At 39.7% G+C, this 20,308-nt stretch overlaps 2 protein-coding genes across 3 annotated transcripts in view; both read left to right on the forward strand.

The window, feature by feature from the left end:
- The window catches only part of LOC137939237 (pentatricopeptide repeat-containing protein MRL1, chloroplastic), a 32,570-nt gene extending 23,752 nt beyond the window's left edge, over positions 1–8,818 (forward strand). For both annotated transcript variants that reach the window (XM_068784468.1, XM_068784469.1), the window contains exons 17-18: positions 5,250–5,343; positions 8,327–8,818. In XM_068784468.1, the coding sequence (XP_068640569.1) occupies positions 5,250–5,343; positions 8,327–8,561 (329 nt within the window). In that variant the 3' untranslated portion in view covers positions 8,562–8,818. The remainder of the gene's footprint in view (positions 1–5,249; positions 5,344–8,326) is intronic.
- Positions 8,819–11,159: 2,341 nt separating this feature from the next.
- Positions 11,160–12,303, forward strand: LOC137938792 (histone H3.3). Its single transcript, XM_068783830.1, has 5 exons — positions 11,160–11,235; positions 11,338–11,447; positions 11,546–11,622; positions 11,714–11,804; positions 11,899–12,303. The coding sequence occupies exons 2-5, from the start codon at positions 11,376–11,378 to the stop codon at positions 12,067–12,069; spliced, it is 411 nt and encodes a 136-aa protein (XP_068639931.1). The 5' UTR covers positions 11,160–11,235; positions 11,338–11,375; the 3' UTR covers positions 12,070–12,303.
- Positions 12,304–20,308: the final 8,005 nt, after the last annotated feature.

A 20,308-nucleotide genomic window follows, 5' to 3' on the forward strand; every position in this document is an offset into this window, starting at 1 on the left:
GAAAGGTCTGAATGAGACACTTAAGAGGAGGAAAAGAGGTTCTCATGAGGATTGTACTGAGGAACATGGCCGAAGAAGGATGAGTGGCGACCCTGGTGTTCAGCCAGGGTCCTCTTCACAATCCTAACCCAGATTGCCCCGCTTGATGAGCTGGAAGAACAAAGACACCTGTCTTCCGCTGAGTTCTCTCTTCGCTCTTCCCTTAACTATAACTATTAGACTCTTTCATGCAGTTGCGTCAGCATGGAGGAGGACCAACCAGGTCTCTTCATTATGCATCAATAATGAAGTGACCTCGAACAGGACCTCAATTACTAACAAGATTATTAGTTTTTTTTTCAGGATTGTACAAGGAGAAGAGACCCATCTGGCCCACCTTCTGGCATATTCAGCTTTTCAGAATCTCCTCTTGCGTCGCCTCGCTTTTGGAACTCCCTTTCTCCTTCTTGGAGATTGAAAATGTGGTCCTTGGCATGCCTACTGACCATGCTCTAAGCCCGGATGGATTCAATGGGGAATTTTGCTATCAATGCTGGCCAACGCTCAAGGATGACATTACTTTCATGGTCCAGAGCTTCCACTAGAATGCCAACACATACTGGGCCATGGGTGTCTCCTTCATTGCTGTGGGGCCCAAGAAAGTTACTGCAGAACATCCTCTGGATTTTAGTCCCATCGGTCTGGTATCTAGCCCCTACAAAATTATTGCTCAGTTGCTTGCTTGACGGCTCGAGGCCTCCCTTCCAACTGTTTTTCATCACGGTCAGAACACCTTTATCAAGAGATACTTGATCCTCGATTCCACCATGATTGTCCATGAGTTGTTGATCATTTTAAGCGATCCAAGCGCCCAAAGGTTGTTATCAAGTTGAACCTGGAGAAGGCATTTGACCGGGTTAACTGGTAGTTGCTTGATGACATCTTTGATCAAATGGGATTTGGCCCAGATGGCTTCAATGGGAATTTTACCGTCAATGCTGGCTAATCCTCAAGGATGACATCAATTCCATGGTCCGGAGCTTCACAAATTGGGCCATGGGTGTCTCCTTCATTGCTCTTCCCCCTCTTCCCCCCCCCCCCCCCCCCCCCCCCCCCCCCAAGAAATGTTACTGCAGAACATCCTCTGAATTTTAGGCCCATCAGTCTGGTATCTAGCCCCTACAAAATTGTTGCTCGGTTGCTTGCTCGACTGCCCAAGGCCACCCTTCCAACTGTTATTCATCGCGGTCAGAGCACCTTTATCAAGGTATACTTGATCCTCGACTCCACCATGACTGTCCATGAGCTTGTCGATCATTTTAAGCGATCAAAGCGCCCAAAGGTTGTTATCAAGTTGGACCTGGAGAAGGTATTTGACGAGGTTAACTGGTAGCTGCTTGATGACATCTTTGATCAGATGAGATTTGGCACTTGTTAGCGATTCTGGATAAAAAGTCGTGTTTCTTCCGCATCCTACTCTATCCTCCTCAATGACACGGTTTGTGGCTACTTTCGAGGTAGTAGAGGAATCCTGCAGGGAGACCCCCTCTCTCCCCTACTGTTTGACCTTATTGCCGAGTATCTTTCCTCACTTGTCTCTTCGGCAAGGTCCTTAGGCTGGCTCTTCTTGGTTGATGAGAAGCAGGAATTCGACATTCCCATTTTTAAATGATCAAATCTCTTCTCTGTCTCTTTTAGATCTTGTCAAGGCAAAAGATTAATTGGCACAAAACCACCATCACTGGATTCCATGTTGACTTGGGGACACTTGCCTCCATCGCTGCTTATTGTGGATGCTCTATGACCAGTCTCCTGACTACCTACGGTGGTCTCTCTCTCTTTGATTGTTGGCTCAACAAAGCTTTATGGGCTCCCTTGATTGAGAAATTGAAACTTCGATTGGCAACTTGGCACGGGAGGCTCCTCTCGAAAGTTGGGCACATCACCTTACTAACTCATATCTCAATAGTTTCCCCACATATTATCTCTCCTTCCTCTCGTGCTCTTTGTCCGTATGCCACCACTTGGACCATATCAAAAAAATATTTCTATGGTGGGGAACAAATGATGGTTTGCCAGCCGAAAGCCCTCGACGGACTTGGTATTCATCTCAGGGCATCCATGAACAAGGCCCTCCTCTTGAAGTGGATTTGGAAGTTCAATACCTACTTTCACTCTATTTGGAGACACATGGTTGCGGCTAGGCTCAAGTGGAGGCTTCCTTGGTGGACCTCGCCACATGCTCTCCCCCATCTGGCAATTTATCTACCTTCTTCTACCCGACTTCGCTACGATCGTTTGATTTTTTGTTGGTATAACTTATTAAGTTTTGGGCTGATTGGTGGTAGGGTCATGGCCCTCTCCAGAGTTCTTTTCCCTCGATTGCTGCTCTGAACTACAATTCTTCCATCTCGGTGGTGGATTCTTGGAAACATGATGACTATTAGAATCTTCGTCTTAGATGATATTGAAACCGCGAATACCTGTTGTCTCTTAGAGGACCTGGGCTCTATTTCCCTCCACCCACAGGTTGTGGACAAGATTATATGGATGCATTCAGCCAATGGGAAGTTCTCGGTGGCATCTAGGGGTGGCATCGAATAGAGCCGAGCTCAAACCTGTCTATGTTCGAGCTGAGCTTGATTTAAATATTTCAAACTCGAGATCGAGCCGAGCCTTGAACCTAAAATTGTAATCGAGCTCGAGCCCAATAATTTTAACCAAGTTTGAGCTTGAGCTCCAACGTACATTTAAAACTTTGCATAAAATATAAGTAAAATAAATTGTATATAAAATTATGCATACATTTTACATAAAATTGGGCATAACCTCTACTTAAAATTGGACATAACCTCTGTATATTAACCCTGCATAAAATTATCTATACACTATGCATAAAATTATTCATAAAAGCTGTATAATTATGCATAAACTTTATTCAATAATCAAACACAAAAACAACGCTAGTTTTGTCCATTTGTACTCAATCAGATCGTTCTGATTCAAGGATTGGAAAACCAGATAATAGAGACAGAGAAAAAGTTTAGGAAAAATGGTTTTGGATGACTTAATCATATGCTCATTTTTGTTTTTTCTTCGGAGCATGGATTCATACAACAACAGTTCTGAATGTTACCAATCCGTTTTTTCTGAAAAACTTGAGTGGAGTTAGCATTAAGAGAGTACCTCAAACAATTTGAGTCTCTTCAAGAGCCATGAGGAAGAGACAACCGGAGTTCAAGAAACAAATTTGTTTTTTTCATGTGCTTGTGATCTTGCATGTGCGAAATTGCACGAGCGAAGGTCGCACGATGTCTTCGCGCGCGCAGGGGGAGAATTATTTCTCCCCTAACTTAGGTCTTTTGTTTTCCACCGAGACGACGCAGGGGGCAGGGGTGTCTATCAACTCTGACGGAAGCAGCGACGAAGGTAGTGGCAACTGATACTACGCGGGGGTAAGGGAGTCTATGACGAAGGCGGTCGGCGAGCAATTGTCGACGGCGTCGGAGGAGGCCACAGCAGCGGACGGGAAAGTCTCGGCGGTGATAAGGATCGTGGACGGCAGATGAGGGAAGGAAGAAATCGAAGTCGAACTCGAAGACAACTCCCGGCTCCCGAGCCCTTTTTAAGTTAACGAGCCGGCTTGTGAGCTTTCGAACCAAACCATGGTTCGGTTGAGCTCGGCTCGTTAACTCAAATGAGCCTTATCTGGATCTCGAACTCGGTTCGAGATCTAGATAAATCGAATCGAACCGGGCCGAGTTTGAACGGCTCGCGAACCAGCTCGAGAGAGTTCGAGATCTAGATAAATCGAATCGAACCGGGCCGAGTTTGAACGGCTCGCGAACCAGCTCGCTCTCGAGCTGGATTTCTTCCCTTGGGCGGCATCTTGCAGGCCTTGCTTGGTACCTCTCAACGCCCTAAAAAATAAGATTCTTCATCGGGAGTGGCATCCACAATAACATCCCGACGGTTGACAATCTCCAAAGGCGTGGTAATGTCGGACCTAACATTTGTTGCCCTCATGTGCTCCTTCACTACAATTTTTCCTGGAAGGTTTGGATCATTTGCTTAACCTTATTGACATCCAGATGTGTCTCCCTTGCGATCTTGCCTCTCTATGTCAACACCATCTTGGCTGCCCTACCCCTTGCATGGGAAAGATTCTCTTGTTTGCTTCCATAGCCAACATCTCTTGGGGTCTCTAGAGAGAAATGATTAACTGCTTGTTCCACTTTAAATTTGCTAACTATCAATGAGGTGGCAACAAACATCATTGGCCATGTCTTCTGTTGGGTTCTGACTAGAAAGGAATTTGGACCGCCTGGATAACCTTCCCATTTGTAATAATTGTTGCCTCATTGCTCAGATGTTGGCCTCTATCCCATCCACCTCCTGGTTACACCAAATTCAATTTTGATGGAAGCTCGTTTGGCAACCGTGAGCCAGTTGGTCTTGGCGGGGTTCTCCACAATTTGGACGACACTATCTTTCTCTCATTCTTGGCTGCCTTGGTACGGCGGATTCAATCACCGCAAAGCTTTTGGCCCTTCGCCAAGGCTTGATATTCTTTCATGATCACCTTTTTGGACTCCTTGTCATTGACGAGGACTCTAAGGTGGTAATCTTGTGGTGTTCCTCCCCTTTCTTGAGCCCCCTGGTGTCATTGGTCTACTTTTCGAGAGATTATGGATGTCTCCTCTATTATTTCATGTACTTGGTCTCATTTACCGTGCTCCGCCAATTCTTTGGCAGACTCTCTTGCTAAGGTTGGGATCCCCCTTAGATCTCTTGTTGTTTTGGGATCCCCCCTTGATTACTTGCAGCTTCTTGGTTTAATAAAAGTTCACCATCTTCAAAAAAAAAAAAAAAAAAAAGAGACAATCTGCCCTAGAAAATACCCCATTTTTTTCCTTTTCCTTTTTTGATATTAAATTACATAGACACCCAAAGTCACCCAATATACTTGAAGGCTCTACGTTCCAAGGGATAATACTCTTTGTAGCATAGTTTGCATAATCTAGTGAAAAATGATGGCAACTTTCTCTTGTTACTAATTAATAATTGGATCGATGTTCTCTTGACCTTAATAACTTAATTGTAGCCATTCAAAAATAAAATAAAAATTCAGTTGTAAGTTCCTATTGCAATACAAAAATTTTCTTCAACTGATCAATATGCCTGAACACTTGATATGGGGAAACTTTTATACGTATTTCTTCTGCATGACTATTTTTTAGTGTTGACATCTGCCCTTTCATTTTGTACAGGTGCCAAATTGCCAAATGTGACTATTTTGCTACGAGTAGAAAAAACTGAAGTAGTCTCTCCCAAAGGAAATAAGATGGTCGCTCTGGCTGGAAGGTGAGAGATTTTTATGATTTGGCAATTATTAGTTGCTGTTGAATCAGTCAGGTAAAAGTCCTCAATTTGGATGGATACATTCAATAATTCAGCCTAACTTGGAAGTGTTTCATTTGATGCCCCTTTACAATTTAATTGAACTTTGGTATATTTGACACCATATATCTGACAAGTTCACTGTTTTAGTCTTGGGAGTATATTAGTTTGATCCAAGACATTTCATTGCAAGACTTTATACTGTCTGTCTTGATCATGACCATGATACCATATTTCTGACAACTAAACTGCTTTATTCTTGCAAGCATCTCCCTTCCTTTTCTTTCTGAAAACCAATATTTTAATATTTTTATTAATAAGAACTTTTTTTCTTTTTCTGAGAAAGGTGAAGTTTTATTCCAAAAATAAGGACTACAAAATCAGGAAGGGGGAGCCCTTACAATGTGGGATTGGAGGGGCCGGTGCTCATTTAGCTAAGAGATCAGCCTCATTGTTTGCTGATTTATTATGTCCATGGGTCCAAATACAACTACAATCTGGAAGCGAGTCCATAATTTCATGAAAGTGCTGCCGATGTCTCCACAGAGGTTTAGCCTTCTTTTCACGCCAAGTGAAGGGTCAATGGAGGAGTTAGATATAGATATCTTCTTATGCCGATCTCCACAGAGTACATAGACTGTTGACAATAGTAGTACCTCTCCATGTAGAGAACCTGATTTTTGGGGTTGTTAAAAACCTCCACATGGCTGCTGCCTCATGGGTCGCGCCACTAGTTAACCACTTATAAGTAGAGCTGACAGTGTTACTTTTCATTGCCAGATGGTGTCCAGATGATGGTATCAGCTTCAATCTGTCTTAAACGAGTATCATCAAGGAGATTATTAGACAGCTGCCTTCTGCAGCTTTCTCCTCATTGAGTCTCCTAGGGATGTGAAGATTCCAGTCAGCTGGTTGTTCAGGGGGGGTTCTGGCTTCAGCAGTTGTCAAATCTGGCCTAGTGTTAGGTTGAGGACACTTGGGTTTGAAGTTTTGATATCTCTATCGCCAATCCACTAGTCCGTCTAGAGTCTAAAAGTAGCTCCCTTCTCGGGTAGAATTTTACTCTGTTCTTGAATTTATTGAGTAGAAGGAATAAGCATCGCCAAATGGGTGAGAGATTGCTTCTGTTACCTCCATTGAGCCACCAGGAACCAGTCTGGAGCTGAGTTTTCTTTCTACCAGATTCCTCCAGGCAATGCCGCTTTGGGTGTTGAACCCCCATAACCATTTCAACAGTAATGCTTGACTTGTCTTTTTTGTGGACTGGATGCCCAAACTGCCAGCAGTATTTGGTAAAACACCAGCCCATGCCAAGTGGTGTTTGAATTCACTCTTATCATTCCTCCATGAAAATATCCTTTTAAGCAATTCAGTTTTGTTGGCAACTCTAGCAGGGCAAGAGGGCAAGAGAGGAGGACAAATAGTAAGTTGCAAGCCAGCCAGACAGGAATTGAGGAGAGTTAGTCACCTGGCTTTGGTGAGGAGTTCCCTTCCAGGTAGATAACCTTGTTTCCATGTTTTCAATCACTGGGGCCCGTAAAGTTTTATTTGGTCTTGTGGATGTTAGAGGCAGACAAAGGTTGGTGGGAGGGAGGTTTTGCATGTGTACATCCAATTTGGCTAGCTAACTCGCAGGCAATGTCATCCCCCATGTCGAATCTCAGTAGGCAGGACTTCCCCAAATTAATCTTCTGCACAGATGTGATTCCAAAGAGACCCAGCTCCGCCTTGAGCCTTGCTGCCTGATTTAACATGCGATCACAAAATACGATTGTATTGTTTGCAAATTGGATTATGGGAATATCCAATTCATCATCTTCTGCAGTTGGGCTGAGTCATCCTATTCTTCTTGCAGAGTACATCATAGTGTTTAAGTAATCTCCAATGATGTTGAATTGGAATGGTGACAAGGATCTCCCTGACGTAGTCCTCTTCTTCCTTTGAAATATTCACACGTTGTCCCATTGAGGAGAGAGTAAGAGGTGGAAGACAGGCAGCTCATGTTCCATTTTTGCCATGTGATACCAAAACCCATTTTTGGTTGGAGGTCGTCCAGCAGCTTCCAATGCACTCAATTAAAGGCCTTTTCCAGGTCAACTTTCAGTGCAAAGCTTGGAGAACCCCTACGTTTCAGACAATCAATCTTTTTATGACCCCATCACTTTTAGTAACTAATCTCAGCCCAATTGGTTCAAGTATAATGGTTTCCTCTCATCTTTAATTTTTGCCACTTTTTTTTTTGTTGGGGGGCGGTGGGGGGTTGGTCAGTATCTCCTTATAGGCCTGTATCTTCTTCTCAAGATTTTTAAAATGAGAAATATTGCTGAAGCCAACGCAGATCCAACTTTAGCTACCATTTCTTTGTGTTTTTGAGTTCAGAGATTAGCATGTAGGGAAATTAGGTTCTCTAATCAGTTGAATGATAAGTTTCCCAAACCATAATTACATAACCGTCAATATATGTAACCTATATGCTGAGTCATGTTGACCAAACTCATGCAAAGAACTCCCAAGAAGAGTCCCTACTTTTGCTGTTACTTTAATGTGTCCAGGTGACAACATGAGAACCTTTCAGCATGGTACATCAACATATGCCAAATTTGTACCAGGAATGTTGTAGGGGATATCTTAATTTTCTATTACCCTTTCGTAATAATATCTCCACTCCATCCTATGATATGGACTCTCATAAATCCTAACATATTCCTATGAATCATGTTCATAACACAGTCTATACTGTTGTGCTCATATTCCATTTACTTGAATTCCAAGCCATGAGGCCAGCACTTTGCTTAATAAATGCCTAGAAGTATAAAGATGTGCTGAACGAGTAGGGAATTGTTTAGTTGTTAGTTTGCTTTGAAAATTCTGTCCAACACTACAGCTTTTTAGTCTATATAACTTATGTTATGCATGCACTAAACCCTGAGGCAATGGATGACAACAGGGTCGGCCGCGCAATAAGTGCAATGTTGAGGAGATTGGGATTGCCTTATCAAGGGAAAGCGTCACTAGGAAAAATAAGAATTAGTGGACTTGCCCTTAGACGGTGGTTTCAGCCGAAGCTCTCTTCTTCTTTCAGTGGCAAACCAGCACAGACCAACTTTTCGCAACCAAACTTGGCCAGGAGAATTGCAGATCAGCAACGCAACATTCGGAATAGGAACTTGACCATCGAATGAGGGACGCAACTATTTATTCCAGCTTAATATTATCTGTATTAATTGGTTGGACGACCACAACCAATTTTGTACATACAGTTGACGGGAAATTTCCTTTCAAAAACTCTCCAATTTCCCAGATTGGTGAATTTGGCTTTCGTCGTGAGTGGCAACAGGAATAAAAACAAGACTAGTAATTCTGAACTAGAAAGGCTTCACTTTGAAATCTTGTTTAAATATTACTCATGAGTTTACATTGTAATATCAAATCACATATCAACCTGGTTTTTATGCGTGCCCCTAGATTTGAAAAACCAATCCAAGTTTTATTTGAGCTTTAATTCTAAAATTAAGTCATTCAAGATAACTGAGCTATTTGTACACTGTATAGGCAAATAGGATTGCTTGATTGAAAGGCTATTTTATTGGATAAATTAGGTTAGACTTTAAGTAGGCAAACACCGTCCCTCTTCTCAACCAGATAGAGATAAGCCTTTGTGGATCTAAGTTGTGTTGCTTAGTTGACTATTGTATTCCTTGAGGGTATAATTTGTTAAGCCTTTCGAGAATATCGAGAAGATTAATGTTTTAATATGAGGTTTGTATAGAGAAAATTTTCAATTATGGCCTAGAAAAGAGAAGAAAATGGAGAAAGGAGTAAAACAAAAGCCACATCTCCTCTCATACTCTTTTCTTTTATTCAAGCATTCCAGGTTGGAAATGGAAGCTACACATTGACATGTACAACCACATGAGTTTATAAGAAAGACAACCTTGTTCACTAGTGTTTAATATTACTTAAACTTCTCACACCTTGTTTGTTGCTATTAGGTCTAGGCTTATGTCACTTAGCATGCACAAAGCTAGGTTAGTGGGTATGTGGGTCATGACCCACTTTACATATGTTTTGAATTATTGTCCCCTCTCTTACATGAAATGTTTATCTATTTTAAGAATCTTGCCCCCTCCCACATAACCAAGTATGGAAATATCTAAAACTAGAATAGAAAGAGTTGGACACAATAAAATAGGATTTAGGCTAGAAAGAAGAGTTGACAATTGAACAATTTTGGATATTTTATCAAATAAGCTTAATTTTCTATTTTTTTTTTATGAAAAATAGTAGATCCCATAGAATAGATTTTACTTCTTGTCCCATTTCAAACTAGTAAACCTAGAACTTAGTATTCCTCACAAGATGTTAATTTAATTTAAATAAGAAAAGTAGCATGACTAATGTTGTTACAATGTTTATATGAATCTAGTAGATAGACACATGACTATATTTTCTAATATACTCCCCTATATCAAACTATATCAATTACAATGGCCGGGGTAAAATCCTATACATATTGATGATACTCTCAACCTTGGCTCATCAACCACGAAAATTCTAGTTATGCCTTTGTATTCTAGTGAGTTGCTGCAATTTTTTTTTTTGTGGGTCTAGGCTAAAGTACTAATTAGCTACTTAAAAATCTCTTTGTGGGTCTAAACAAAAAACTTAGTTTAATTATTGTTATACATCTATGTTTAGTCAACATGAATCGAAAGATGAAGTTTATCCAAATTATTTAGGCCATTCAAAGAAGTTGTTAGTGGTGCATTAACACCAACTTCATCTGAAAGACATAGATTATCGGGATGAAGTCTCCCTAGGCTTAAACTGTGGAATCAGAAATCCACCCATCTTTGAGAGTCATCCAATTGAAGCCGTCGAGACACCTACATTTTTTTTCTTCTACCTCTCTCTTCTCGCTCTCGTCTTCGCATTCTCTTCTCCCTTCTCCCTTCTCGACTTCTTTGTCTTCACACTCCCTTCTTCATCTTCGTACTCCCTTCTCCTTTCTCGTCTCTCTTCTCCTTCTCGATCTCACTCTCCCTTTTCCCTCTTGTTGCTTTCTTTTCCCCTAAAAATTCTCCTGATTTCCTTCGATTTCCCCCATTTCAGTTTTTATTTTCTCCATTTTGGCATCAATTTATTTGATTCTACTTCGATTTCCCTTGATTTTCCCATTGGGCTTCAGGTTTTCCCCAAATTTCTGAAGGTAACCCAATTAAATGCATTAATCTCATGCCTCTAGGGTTTTGAGTTCCCTGACACCCAATTAGTTGCTACTGAAAAGGTTATGACACTGCAAGGAAGATTCTCTTCCTTAGGAAAACCCCTCCTTCGAGCTCTTCTTCTAAAACGTGTGGGGTTTGAAAAAGCCTACAAAGCCCACATATGAGGGGAGGAACATAGCCATGTTGATATTGAATGTCAGAAAATTTTGGTTAGTTGTTCAAGAATTCCACCTTTATAATTTGATTTGATGACAGTCTCTTGTTTTGGTTATAAACTGTTTTCTAATGCACTTGAACTCGTCTCCGTTAACACCCAATTTGAAGTTGAAATTGAATTAGATCATTTAAGTGAATTTGAATTTGAAGTTGAAGTTGAAGTTGAAGTTGAATTAGTTGTAAACAAATTATCCTTGGTCAGCGATCCGTCTTCCTCCTTTGTAGCCAATGAGAGCATCTCACACGGATCTTGTGCTTTATTTGGAAATTAGATAATTCGTTTCGGACTCCATCCGTTACACTTCTCCGCCACGCCAACCGCCTCAACACCGGCTATTAAAAGCCGCTTGACAGCCCCCACCCTTCCTAGGATTTCTTCTGCCCGGCTTTGCGCTCCTCTCACCTTCAAAAGGTAAAGAAAACGAAACCCTAGTTTTCTCTCTCTTCATCTAGGCGTCGTGCGCTCGTCGATTCTGTTCATTTGTGTATTGATTTTGGGTATTTGGGTGTGTAGCTTCTTCTTGTTGTTCTTGATTTTTGATCTGAGAAGTCATGGCTCGTACGAAGCAGACCGCTCGTAAGTCAACTGGAGGCAAGGCTCCAAGGAAGCAGCTCGCCACTAAGGTAATCATTGTCTTCTGGCTTATAGGTAGATTAAATTGATGTTCCCTTCATGTGGGCATTGATCTTGGGAGCTTAAATTGAATTTCGTAATTTTGCAGGCTGCTAGGAAGTCGGCTCCGACCACCGGAGGTGTCAAGAAGCCTCACCGTTATCGCCCTGGAACAGTTGCTCTTCGGTACGCAAATCAGGGATTTTATTTATGTTTCAATCTTCACATTAATAATCTTCGCCCTTCTAATGTTTTTTCCCCTTTTTTTGCGTAACAGTGAAATTCGCAAGTACCAAAAGAGTACTGAGCTTCTCATTCGCAAACTTCCCTTCCAACGTCTTGTTCGTGAAATTGCACAGGATTTCAAGGTTTGTTTTCCCTTTTTTTAGATTTCCGTTCTACAACAGGTTTCCCCTTTTTCTGAAGAGTCTTAACGTTGTTTATTTGGTGACGTTTACGCAGACTGATTTGAGGTTCCAGAGCCATGCGGTGCTGGCCCTTCAAGAAGCCGCAGAAGCCTACCTCGTGGGGCTCTTCGAGGACACCAACTTATGCGCCATTCACGCGAAGCGAGTTACCATTATGCCCAAGGATATTCAACTCGCTAGGCGAATTCGTGGCGAGCGTGCTTAGTGCTCATATTTTCTGATAGATTTTTTGTTTCTTCGTCTGTCGGGGGGGTTGGTCTTGTATATACTGACCGGTAAGGAAACTTGTAGAATGGATTGTCAGCAGAAATTTTCGTGGAAGTATTAATGACATTTTAATGATCTTTAAAGGATATTTGATTTTCTGTTTGATGATTTGGGTCTGTGGACATGTAATTCGCTTTCCGAGTGAAGTTTTTTCAAGAGTTTAATTTTGATAGATTGAGTTTTATTAGAGGCTGTGTTGACGAGCAGAATGGCCCCTCCCTCTTGGGCAAATTTCAATATTTTCTCTCCCACAAGAAAGAAAACAGTCTCAATGGAATGAAATATCAAATGCCAATGCCCGACTAACACAGGAAGACAGTAACTTCAGTCCGATGAGATTGGCAGAGATATTAGAGATTGACGACAGACTGTATACAAAGTAACCGAACAGCTGCTGGAAGTGATCAACGACAAAGCTATCCAGTAATGGCAGAGCAGAGATTAATCCAGCTTCCTTCCAGGTGGGTGCAGATCAATGCTCTCCATCTTCTAAGGGAATTGTACTTCTGGCAAAGTCTTAGGCACCTCCCCACAATCTTCTGGAAAGTTATGCTCTTGAATCATCTCACCACCATCGGCTCCTGAAAACATCCGATGCAACTGCTAGATCTCCTTTGATTGAATCAGTTACCCATTCTTTGATATGGGATGAGGACACATTAGAGGCCACTATCTTATCAAAACTTGAATCCTCTTCTCTGTCACTTCCCAAAGGCAGAGGAGATAGAACAAGAATGGTTTCTATTTTGTGCATATGTTTACTTTCAGTTGCAGGATTGGATCACGAGAGGTCTGACATCGTCTCAAGGCAAATGGTATTCAACGGGAAGGCCACTGGATCCATTGCTACTGGATAAGTGTGCTTCTTGGGGGCATGAGGAGCATGTTAGCAAGGCTAAATGTAGGCAGCAGAGATCAGAGAGGAAACTTCTTTTGATTTTTTGATTTTGTGAATGCTGCCTCAACGGAGATGGTAGCCTCTGTCACACATGAAAGACCATGGGTGGTTACACCTCGCAAGAGGCTTCTACCTGGTGTGCCAGTTTATGAGGGGGCCTGGGCCCGTGTTAAAGAATGGTCTTCAGACGAGGGAACAATTGCTAAGGGAAACGGACCATAGTCTGATAGTGGAGAGAGTGGTGGCAATTACCAGCAGGAGAGAGATATAATTAACCAATAAACCAAAGTAGCAATACCAGCAAAAGAAAAAAAGATGGGTTTTTGGAATCCTGAAAATCACTGCTTTAATACAAAAAACAGAGAGACATGTTGGAGAGAAAACTATAATATTATAATTATACCCGTAAAATTTAAACTAATTATATCATTGTCATCTTTATGAAATGATTTTTTATTTACCATCATGCTATTACTCTTATACGTGTGAGTCTTCCTTGGTCTGTGGAATTGAACTCATCTTTTAACACACGTCTTTTGGACATGGGAGCTTGTGTCCATCTTCTAACATATTTATCTTGGACGTGTGAGCCTTCCTTAGTTATGTGGGCATGAGCCCATCTTCCAACAAATTTTATGTCAATTTGATTTATATTTAAGGAGATATTCGCATTGGAGTTGGCAAAAGTCATGCTATAGAATGAAGAAAATAAAGAGTTCATAAAAGATTCAAAAACGAAGTTTTTTTTATGTCAAATTAGGTACCAATTTAAAGTTCTTTGAGTTTAGTTTATTGAGAAAAAACCATTTCTCACTCTAAACTGTATTTTTTCAGATATCGATATCATAAGTACCAAATGTTAGTTCTACTGAAAATCTCTCATTTTCCTCTTTCTCTCCTATTATCTCTCTATGTATTGACGTGAATTGAATTTTCTTTTCTCCTAAATTCGAGTTTCTTAGCCAAATTTCACTTCTAATCAAATAGTTTTGGTCGGAATTAATCACTCTATGATGTTTTCAATCAAGGTATGCAATATCTTGCTTCGTTGCTTTCAAGGTTTGTGTTTTTGTTATTTGGTTGCATATCTCCAGCAAAGTTAACTCCAAAAAATGTGGTCACCTAGAAAAAATTTATACTTTAAGTTCTACTATTATAGTTTCCCCTAGTTTTTTTTTTAAAGAGGTCACTTTGGAAGTGAGTGTAGCATAGTCGCCTCATTTCAATTCAAGTTGTTTTCCTATAGTATTTCTTTGTTTACCTTCATATGTTTTCATCACTTTAGAGCAATGCATAGATTCACTATAGGAGTATGCCCAACATCCAACTTGTTGAATTTTGGACCCATGATTAGAACCTCAAACAAGGTGGTGAGAGAGAAAGATAAACAAAATGAGAGCGTAGAAGAAGAGGAGAAAAAAAAGAGAGCAAGAGAGAAGCTCGACTGAAGGGAGAGAGAGAGAGAGAGAGCTTAGGGATGAACTGAGAGAAGTGGAGAGAGACTTGATGATCTACCCCAAGCCAATGGCCTCTATTTATAGTTTTTGAGAGGATATTATAATGTCTATAATGCCCTTAAGGCTACAAGTTTTACATAAGAGAAGATACAAATAGACATATTCTTCTTGACTAATGACATTCCTGTGTTATCTTTATGAGATGACTTCTTATTTACCATCATGCCACCTCTCTTGGACGTGTGGGCTTTCTTCTTGGTCGTGTGGGTTTGAGCCTATCTTCTAACACAACTTGAGTCAAGTCTTTAATTATTTCCTAAGAGGTGATTTGTGTTTGAGCTACCCTTAAAAAGTGAGTAGTCTCTTTGTTAAACCCTAAAGTTGGGGAGTTTTTCTGCCTTAAAAATTGAGCAGAGTGTGTTTCAGACAATGATCATTTTGACTAGTGTATGGAGCTTTGTCGTATGGCTAGGAGTGATTTTATTCTCCCATGTTGTGTTTTGTCCAAGCTGAGTCTCTATGTCCTTTTTATCCCCAGTTTGAGGGGGGGAAGTTGAAGAAGAAGTACAAGAAAGAGGAGTTGTATTCCACATATTGTGGTAATTTTTAGGTGACCAAAATATTCAAGAAAGGGGGACTACAAAAGATAATTTTTTTGAATGCAAGAATAATTTTCAGGACAATAAAATTGAAAATAAAAAATCTTTTTCATTGCAAGCTAAAGTTTTAAACTCCAGTTTGAGGGGGAGTGTTGAAGAGCAAGTAGGGAAGAGACCTACATGACTCTCACTATAAGAGGTCTTTTAGAGCCAAAATTATTATGGTGGAGACTTATAGGAGTCTCATAAGAAGATGCCTCACAAAAGAGTTTAAGTTAAAGGTGCTTTAGTTGTGTTAATCTTTTATTTATGTTCAATTATTTAATTGTTCTAGAACTTATCTTTTAGTGCTTAACTTTGGGTGTAATTGGGACAACAATAGTTTAATTATAATTGGATTCTACTAGTTTCCTCTATTATGAATAGAGGTTCATGTACTCAAAGTACAACAAGTTAGTGAAATATTTTTCTTTTTTAAAAATTCAATATTATGTCCATTAATTACCTAGGAGTGAAAAAGAGACAAGAAACATAAAATAATTACAACAACGACACCCAAACTTACCTATATCTTCTAACAATCACAAACAATTTTCATCCTACTCTTATCCATTTTCTCCATTGCACCAAAATATAAAAACTCTCAAATCAGTCATCAATAACATCCAACTATATTAGAGAATACATTACTTTAACACACTTGAGTCTAGATGGGAGAGGTCCCATACTACGTTAACACACTTAAGTCTAGATGTTGAAATTCCATTAGCATCTCCCTACACCTGTCATGTTATACTGACACAATTAGTTGATGTTCATGCACCACACTCTATCACCAGAGCCCAGCGAATACTAGTCAAAGAAGTGCATACTATTATTCTCAAGGGATTTTTGGAGATGCATACAAATGCCTCGACAAGTGTCACAAAATACAATATTAAAAATAGTAAACATTTTTGCGAGTCCCAAATTGTCCTACAGAATAATTCAAGAGTTGCACTAAATTTATTGGAGATAATAGAAATCCCAAATTTTGACAAACACTAACATAAACCTTGCAATCTCTTGAACATGCAGTTATATTTCAATCTAGCAGTGTAAATACAAGGTATTAGATACTTGTGACAAGGCCATGTGATTGGTCCGGTCCAGAGATTGCCTGGAGATTAGAGAGGAGCAATAGCAAGCATTATTGTGAAGTAGGTCTCTGAAAGAATAAATTGATTGGGTTTATTTCACCGGTATCGCCCATTGTTGCAGCTCTTGCTCTATCTTATTTGAAAATCCAGTTCAGATTCTACAATAAAATTGCTCTATCTTTCGTTTTCCACCCATTTCAGTTCAAACAGGTATTATTTACTGGTTAACATTGGCTTCATGCCTAAAACCAAATTTTGCTTTGATATATATGGACAGAGAAGATCGTTGTCTCTGTTCCAATTTCCATGAAATGCTTAGGAGTAATAGTCTCAAATTTTCTTATTTGAGATCACTTGATGGAAGCGTTCAAAATGAAGCTTTCACTCGAACAGATAACACTCCGTAAAACAAGTCCTTCATGATCTGGTAGAGTAGCTTCCGACATGATCAAACACTTCTTGTAGATGTGTTTATTTAGTGGAACGAGGGAGGAGCAGATACAGTTGCAGACTGTCTACTTTGTACTAAAACGCTAGCTACATTCATGGTTTATACTGCCGCCGAATCCCCTTGAACCGATGACTGGAACACGGGAGACAGCTCCATGATAATCCACGAAAACTCGAACCCTGTGGGGATCGTAATCGGGAGTGATATGATCACTGGGGTGAATTACCACTACATGAGTCCATGGCACGTCCACTTGGATGATTCCGCAAGCATTATCAGCAGGGAGACCCACCACAGTTTGACGACGGTCTTCTCGTTCACCACCTCCGCTCCACTTGAAAATTGAAATTAACCCTAGTTAACAAATGCTTCGACAGAGTCGCAGGACAGCAAGAAAACTTAAGGAATTGAATGACTAACTTTGCTGCTTTGCTGGTTGCTCCATTGGTCCCTCCTTCCGGCCTCCCTCCGCTATGGCGACGGTGAGGGAGACGAAGATGACTAACGAGGGAAGGAGCAAGTGCTGGAAAATCTTCATTTTCTTCAACTAGTTCTTTCTCTCTTTTGTTGCATTTTGGTGACGGGCTGTTCAGGACGCTTCCCCTTTATATACATTCCTTTTGTGGATCATATCTTATATGTTTCAGAAAAGAACAAAGTAAAGCGGTTGGGCTTGTTTCCGAAGGGATCATACTTCCGACCGCCACAAAACGAATTTAAAGGAGGAGCTCGGTGGGAGTGAGAGGATTACAGCCAATAAGGTTCATGGCAGAGAGCCAAGAGGGCAAGGCGGGTCTCTTCGAAGCTTGGACCATTACTAGCTAGATGGAGATAAGGTTCACCGATGGTGATTAGTGTTTAGCGCATCCAAGGGGTTTTATTGAGATCACTAAACCATTTAATGCGTATGTGTTGATAGAAATAAAGATAAACACAGTGATAGACATAAAGATAAACATAGTGATAGATATAAAGAAAACGATAGAGATAAAGATAACTAGTGATTGATTTAGAGACATACTCAAATTGTAGAGTAGTTTACACCTGATTAATGATAATCACGGCAGTATTATTCTTCATTCCTATATTCTACATGTATAATGACTAGTGACTAAACATGATCACTACTGTAGAAATCCCTATGAGCACTCTGAACAGGACGTGTTGATAGGAAGGAATTACACCAATTTTTTGGTTGTTGATTAGCTTGGGATGGTTGAGAGGCTTGAAAAATTAATTTTCTTCTCATGAGGATTTTTGGATTAAACTCACTTACAGTTGCACTGCTATGAAGACCATTTGATTGGGTGTATTTTTTGAGTAGATAACCTAGTTTATAGGCCTGATTTATCGTTAATTATTGGTTTTTATTATTCATTTATTCAAAGTGATGGAATTACAACCTTCTATGAGTAGTTTTGATCATACCTTCTTAGAACATTCCTTTGACGTGGGGATCCTAAATTTGATGCTCTGATACTATGTTGAATTTAGGACCCCTTTACTAATATCTTAAGCAAGGTGAGAGAGGAAAATATAAAAGGAAAGGGAGAGAGAAGAGATAAGAGAAAAAAAGGAAGAAAGAGTTTAGGAAGAGAAAAACTCTTCACGATAGAGAAGTGGAGAACTACTTCACTTTGATGATTTATTTCCGAGTACAAGCACCTCTATTTATAGTAGAGGAAAGTAGTAGAGTCCAAGTACAATTAAACTACCTTCTCCTAGTTACATTCAAATTATAACTCTTAAAGATAAGTCTATCATAATAAAATAACTCAACATAATTAGAAGACTAACACAACTCAAACTAAACCTCTTCAATTAGAACGTGACCATAGGATAAAGATGCAACTCGTGGTCATCTTTGTGGGTCCCACTTGATTTTCCAGCTCATGTGATAAGGATACCAACTCGTGTGATGACTCCTCTTGGCATCTCACGCCCTCATGGTGGGTCCCACCAGCTTCTGTAACCATGCTGGATCCCTCATTGTAACATTTTTCTTAAAAGTGCAAGGAAGAGTTGAAAGAGAGAGGCTAAAAGGGTTGGAATAAAAGACAAGAGAAGAAGAGAGAAGTAAAGTAAATGAAGAGAGTGAGATAGAGAGAGAGAGCTAGAAGGAAAAGAGAGAAGAGGAGAGGAGAAGAAAAAGAGAGGAGCTAGGGAACAAATTTGAGAAGGGCAAGAGAGACAAGAGAAATTTTTGAAAAGGCTTGAGTGATGTTTCTTCAACCAAAACTCCTATTTATACTTTTCCAATATATTATTTGGAAAATATTTAATCAATTGGGGTTCTCTAAATATATAGTTTAATTAAAGATCCTAGGAGATTCAGAGATCACATCAATCTTGGAGAGATTCTTAGAATTTAAAAAATTACATTAATTAAAGAAAAACTATTTCTATTCTAACAAGATTCCATCTTTTTCAGGAGAGGCAAGTTTTAACTCCTCCTTTGATCAGCCCATTTATACCTCTATGCTCTTGAGCTCCTCTTTTCTAGGAGGTGGCTCAACTTTTTAGTTTTTTTGGTAGTGCCACTTTTTATTTTCCCCCTTTTCTACTTCTCTTATACTTCTCTTCATCTTTGGAGGCAATTTTGGCTTTGTATCATTTGACTCCTTTGAGTATCAACCTTGTTTTCAAGGTTGAAAGCCTGAGAATCGTAGAAAAAATTCATCTTGATGTGTCCAAAATGGCTCACCCTTGATTTTATAGAAAACAAAATCAAATTGTCACTTTTACCTTTAAGGTGGTGCCCCTTACACTTTTTAAAATTAAATACCCCAAATTACAATTTGAACCCCTCATCTAACTTGGTAAATGCTGGTTTTTATTTAGTTTGGGCTTTATCATTCCACCCTTCTTACAAGATCAACCTTGCTCCCAAATTGGCAGAGAAGTTAAGGTGGTTTGGGAAGAAAATAAGGGGGAGGAGTTTGTTTCTCCTAAGATGTAGGGCTATGAAATTTATATTTCCTTTGTATGGGTGTAGCCTCGATGGTACTCTAGAATAAGGTGAAACACATGGAAACCGATGAAAAACTAAACTTTAGGGTTTTTAGGTAATGGGGAAGTGAAAGGGAAGTCGAATGAACTCAGGAAGTAAGAAGAGAGTTTCAATATGACTCAAAAAATATAGCTCAGAATACTAAATTGCTTGTTTATCCATAAAGTAGACTCGAAATATCTTTAATTTAATATTTTTGGATATATAAAGCTTTTACCTTGATATTTTTTCTAGTTGTTTGATTTGCTTTGTTCTACAGTAGGACCCTAGTAGACTCCGATGAGGATATCTCTTTAGTGAGAGGCCAAATTGACTTGAAATGTGTTTTTGCAAAAAAAAAACAAATAGACTTGAATAGCTTTCATTAAATCATAACAGAGCCACATAAAATAAGTTTGTTGTGAAGAAGATAATACGATAAATTGTTAGATCTACAATCTAGCCAAATTGATCTTCAATTAAGTTAATAGTTGATAGTAAGAAGGTCAGAAAGAAGGACTGCTCTAATACCAATTAATAAGAATTTCTCTTGTTAATGGCTCTTACTTTTTTTAAAAGTTCAAGAATTTTTTTTAAGAAAGAGGTTAAGAGGGATGGAATAAAAGAGAAGTGAAAAAGAGAAA

Source organism: Aristolochia californica, unplaced genomic scaffold, assembly GCF_029961685.1.
Source record: "Aristolochia californica isolate CCGP_79_NKW_82.1479 unplaced genomic scaffold, dmAriCali1.0.hap1 SCAF_8, whole genome shotgun sequence".
Classification (NCBI taxonomy): domain Eukaryota; kingdom Viridiplantae; phylum Streptophyta; class Magnoliopsida; order Piperales; family Aristolochiaceae; genus Aristolochia; species Aristolochia californica.

Bases quoted from the DNA above. Each gene is read 5' to 3' on its own strand.
- LOC137938792 (XM_068783830.1), top strand. From the start codon at position 11,376: ATGGCTCGTACGAAGCAGACCGCTCGTAAGTCAACTGGAGGCAAGGCT. The intron at 11,448-11,545 runs GTAATCATTGTC...GTAATTTTGCAG, and splicing joins GGAAGCAGCTCGCCACTAAG to GCTGCTAGGAAGTCGGCTCC. The intron at 11,623-11,713 runs GTACGCAAATCA...TTTGCGTAACAG, and splicing joins CCTGGAACAGTTGCTCTTCG to TGAAATTCGCAAGTACCAAA.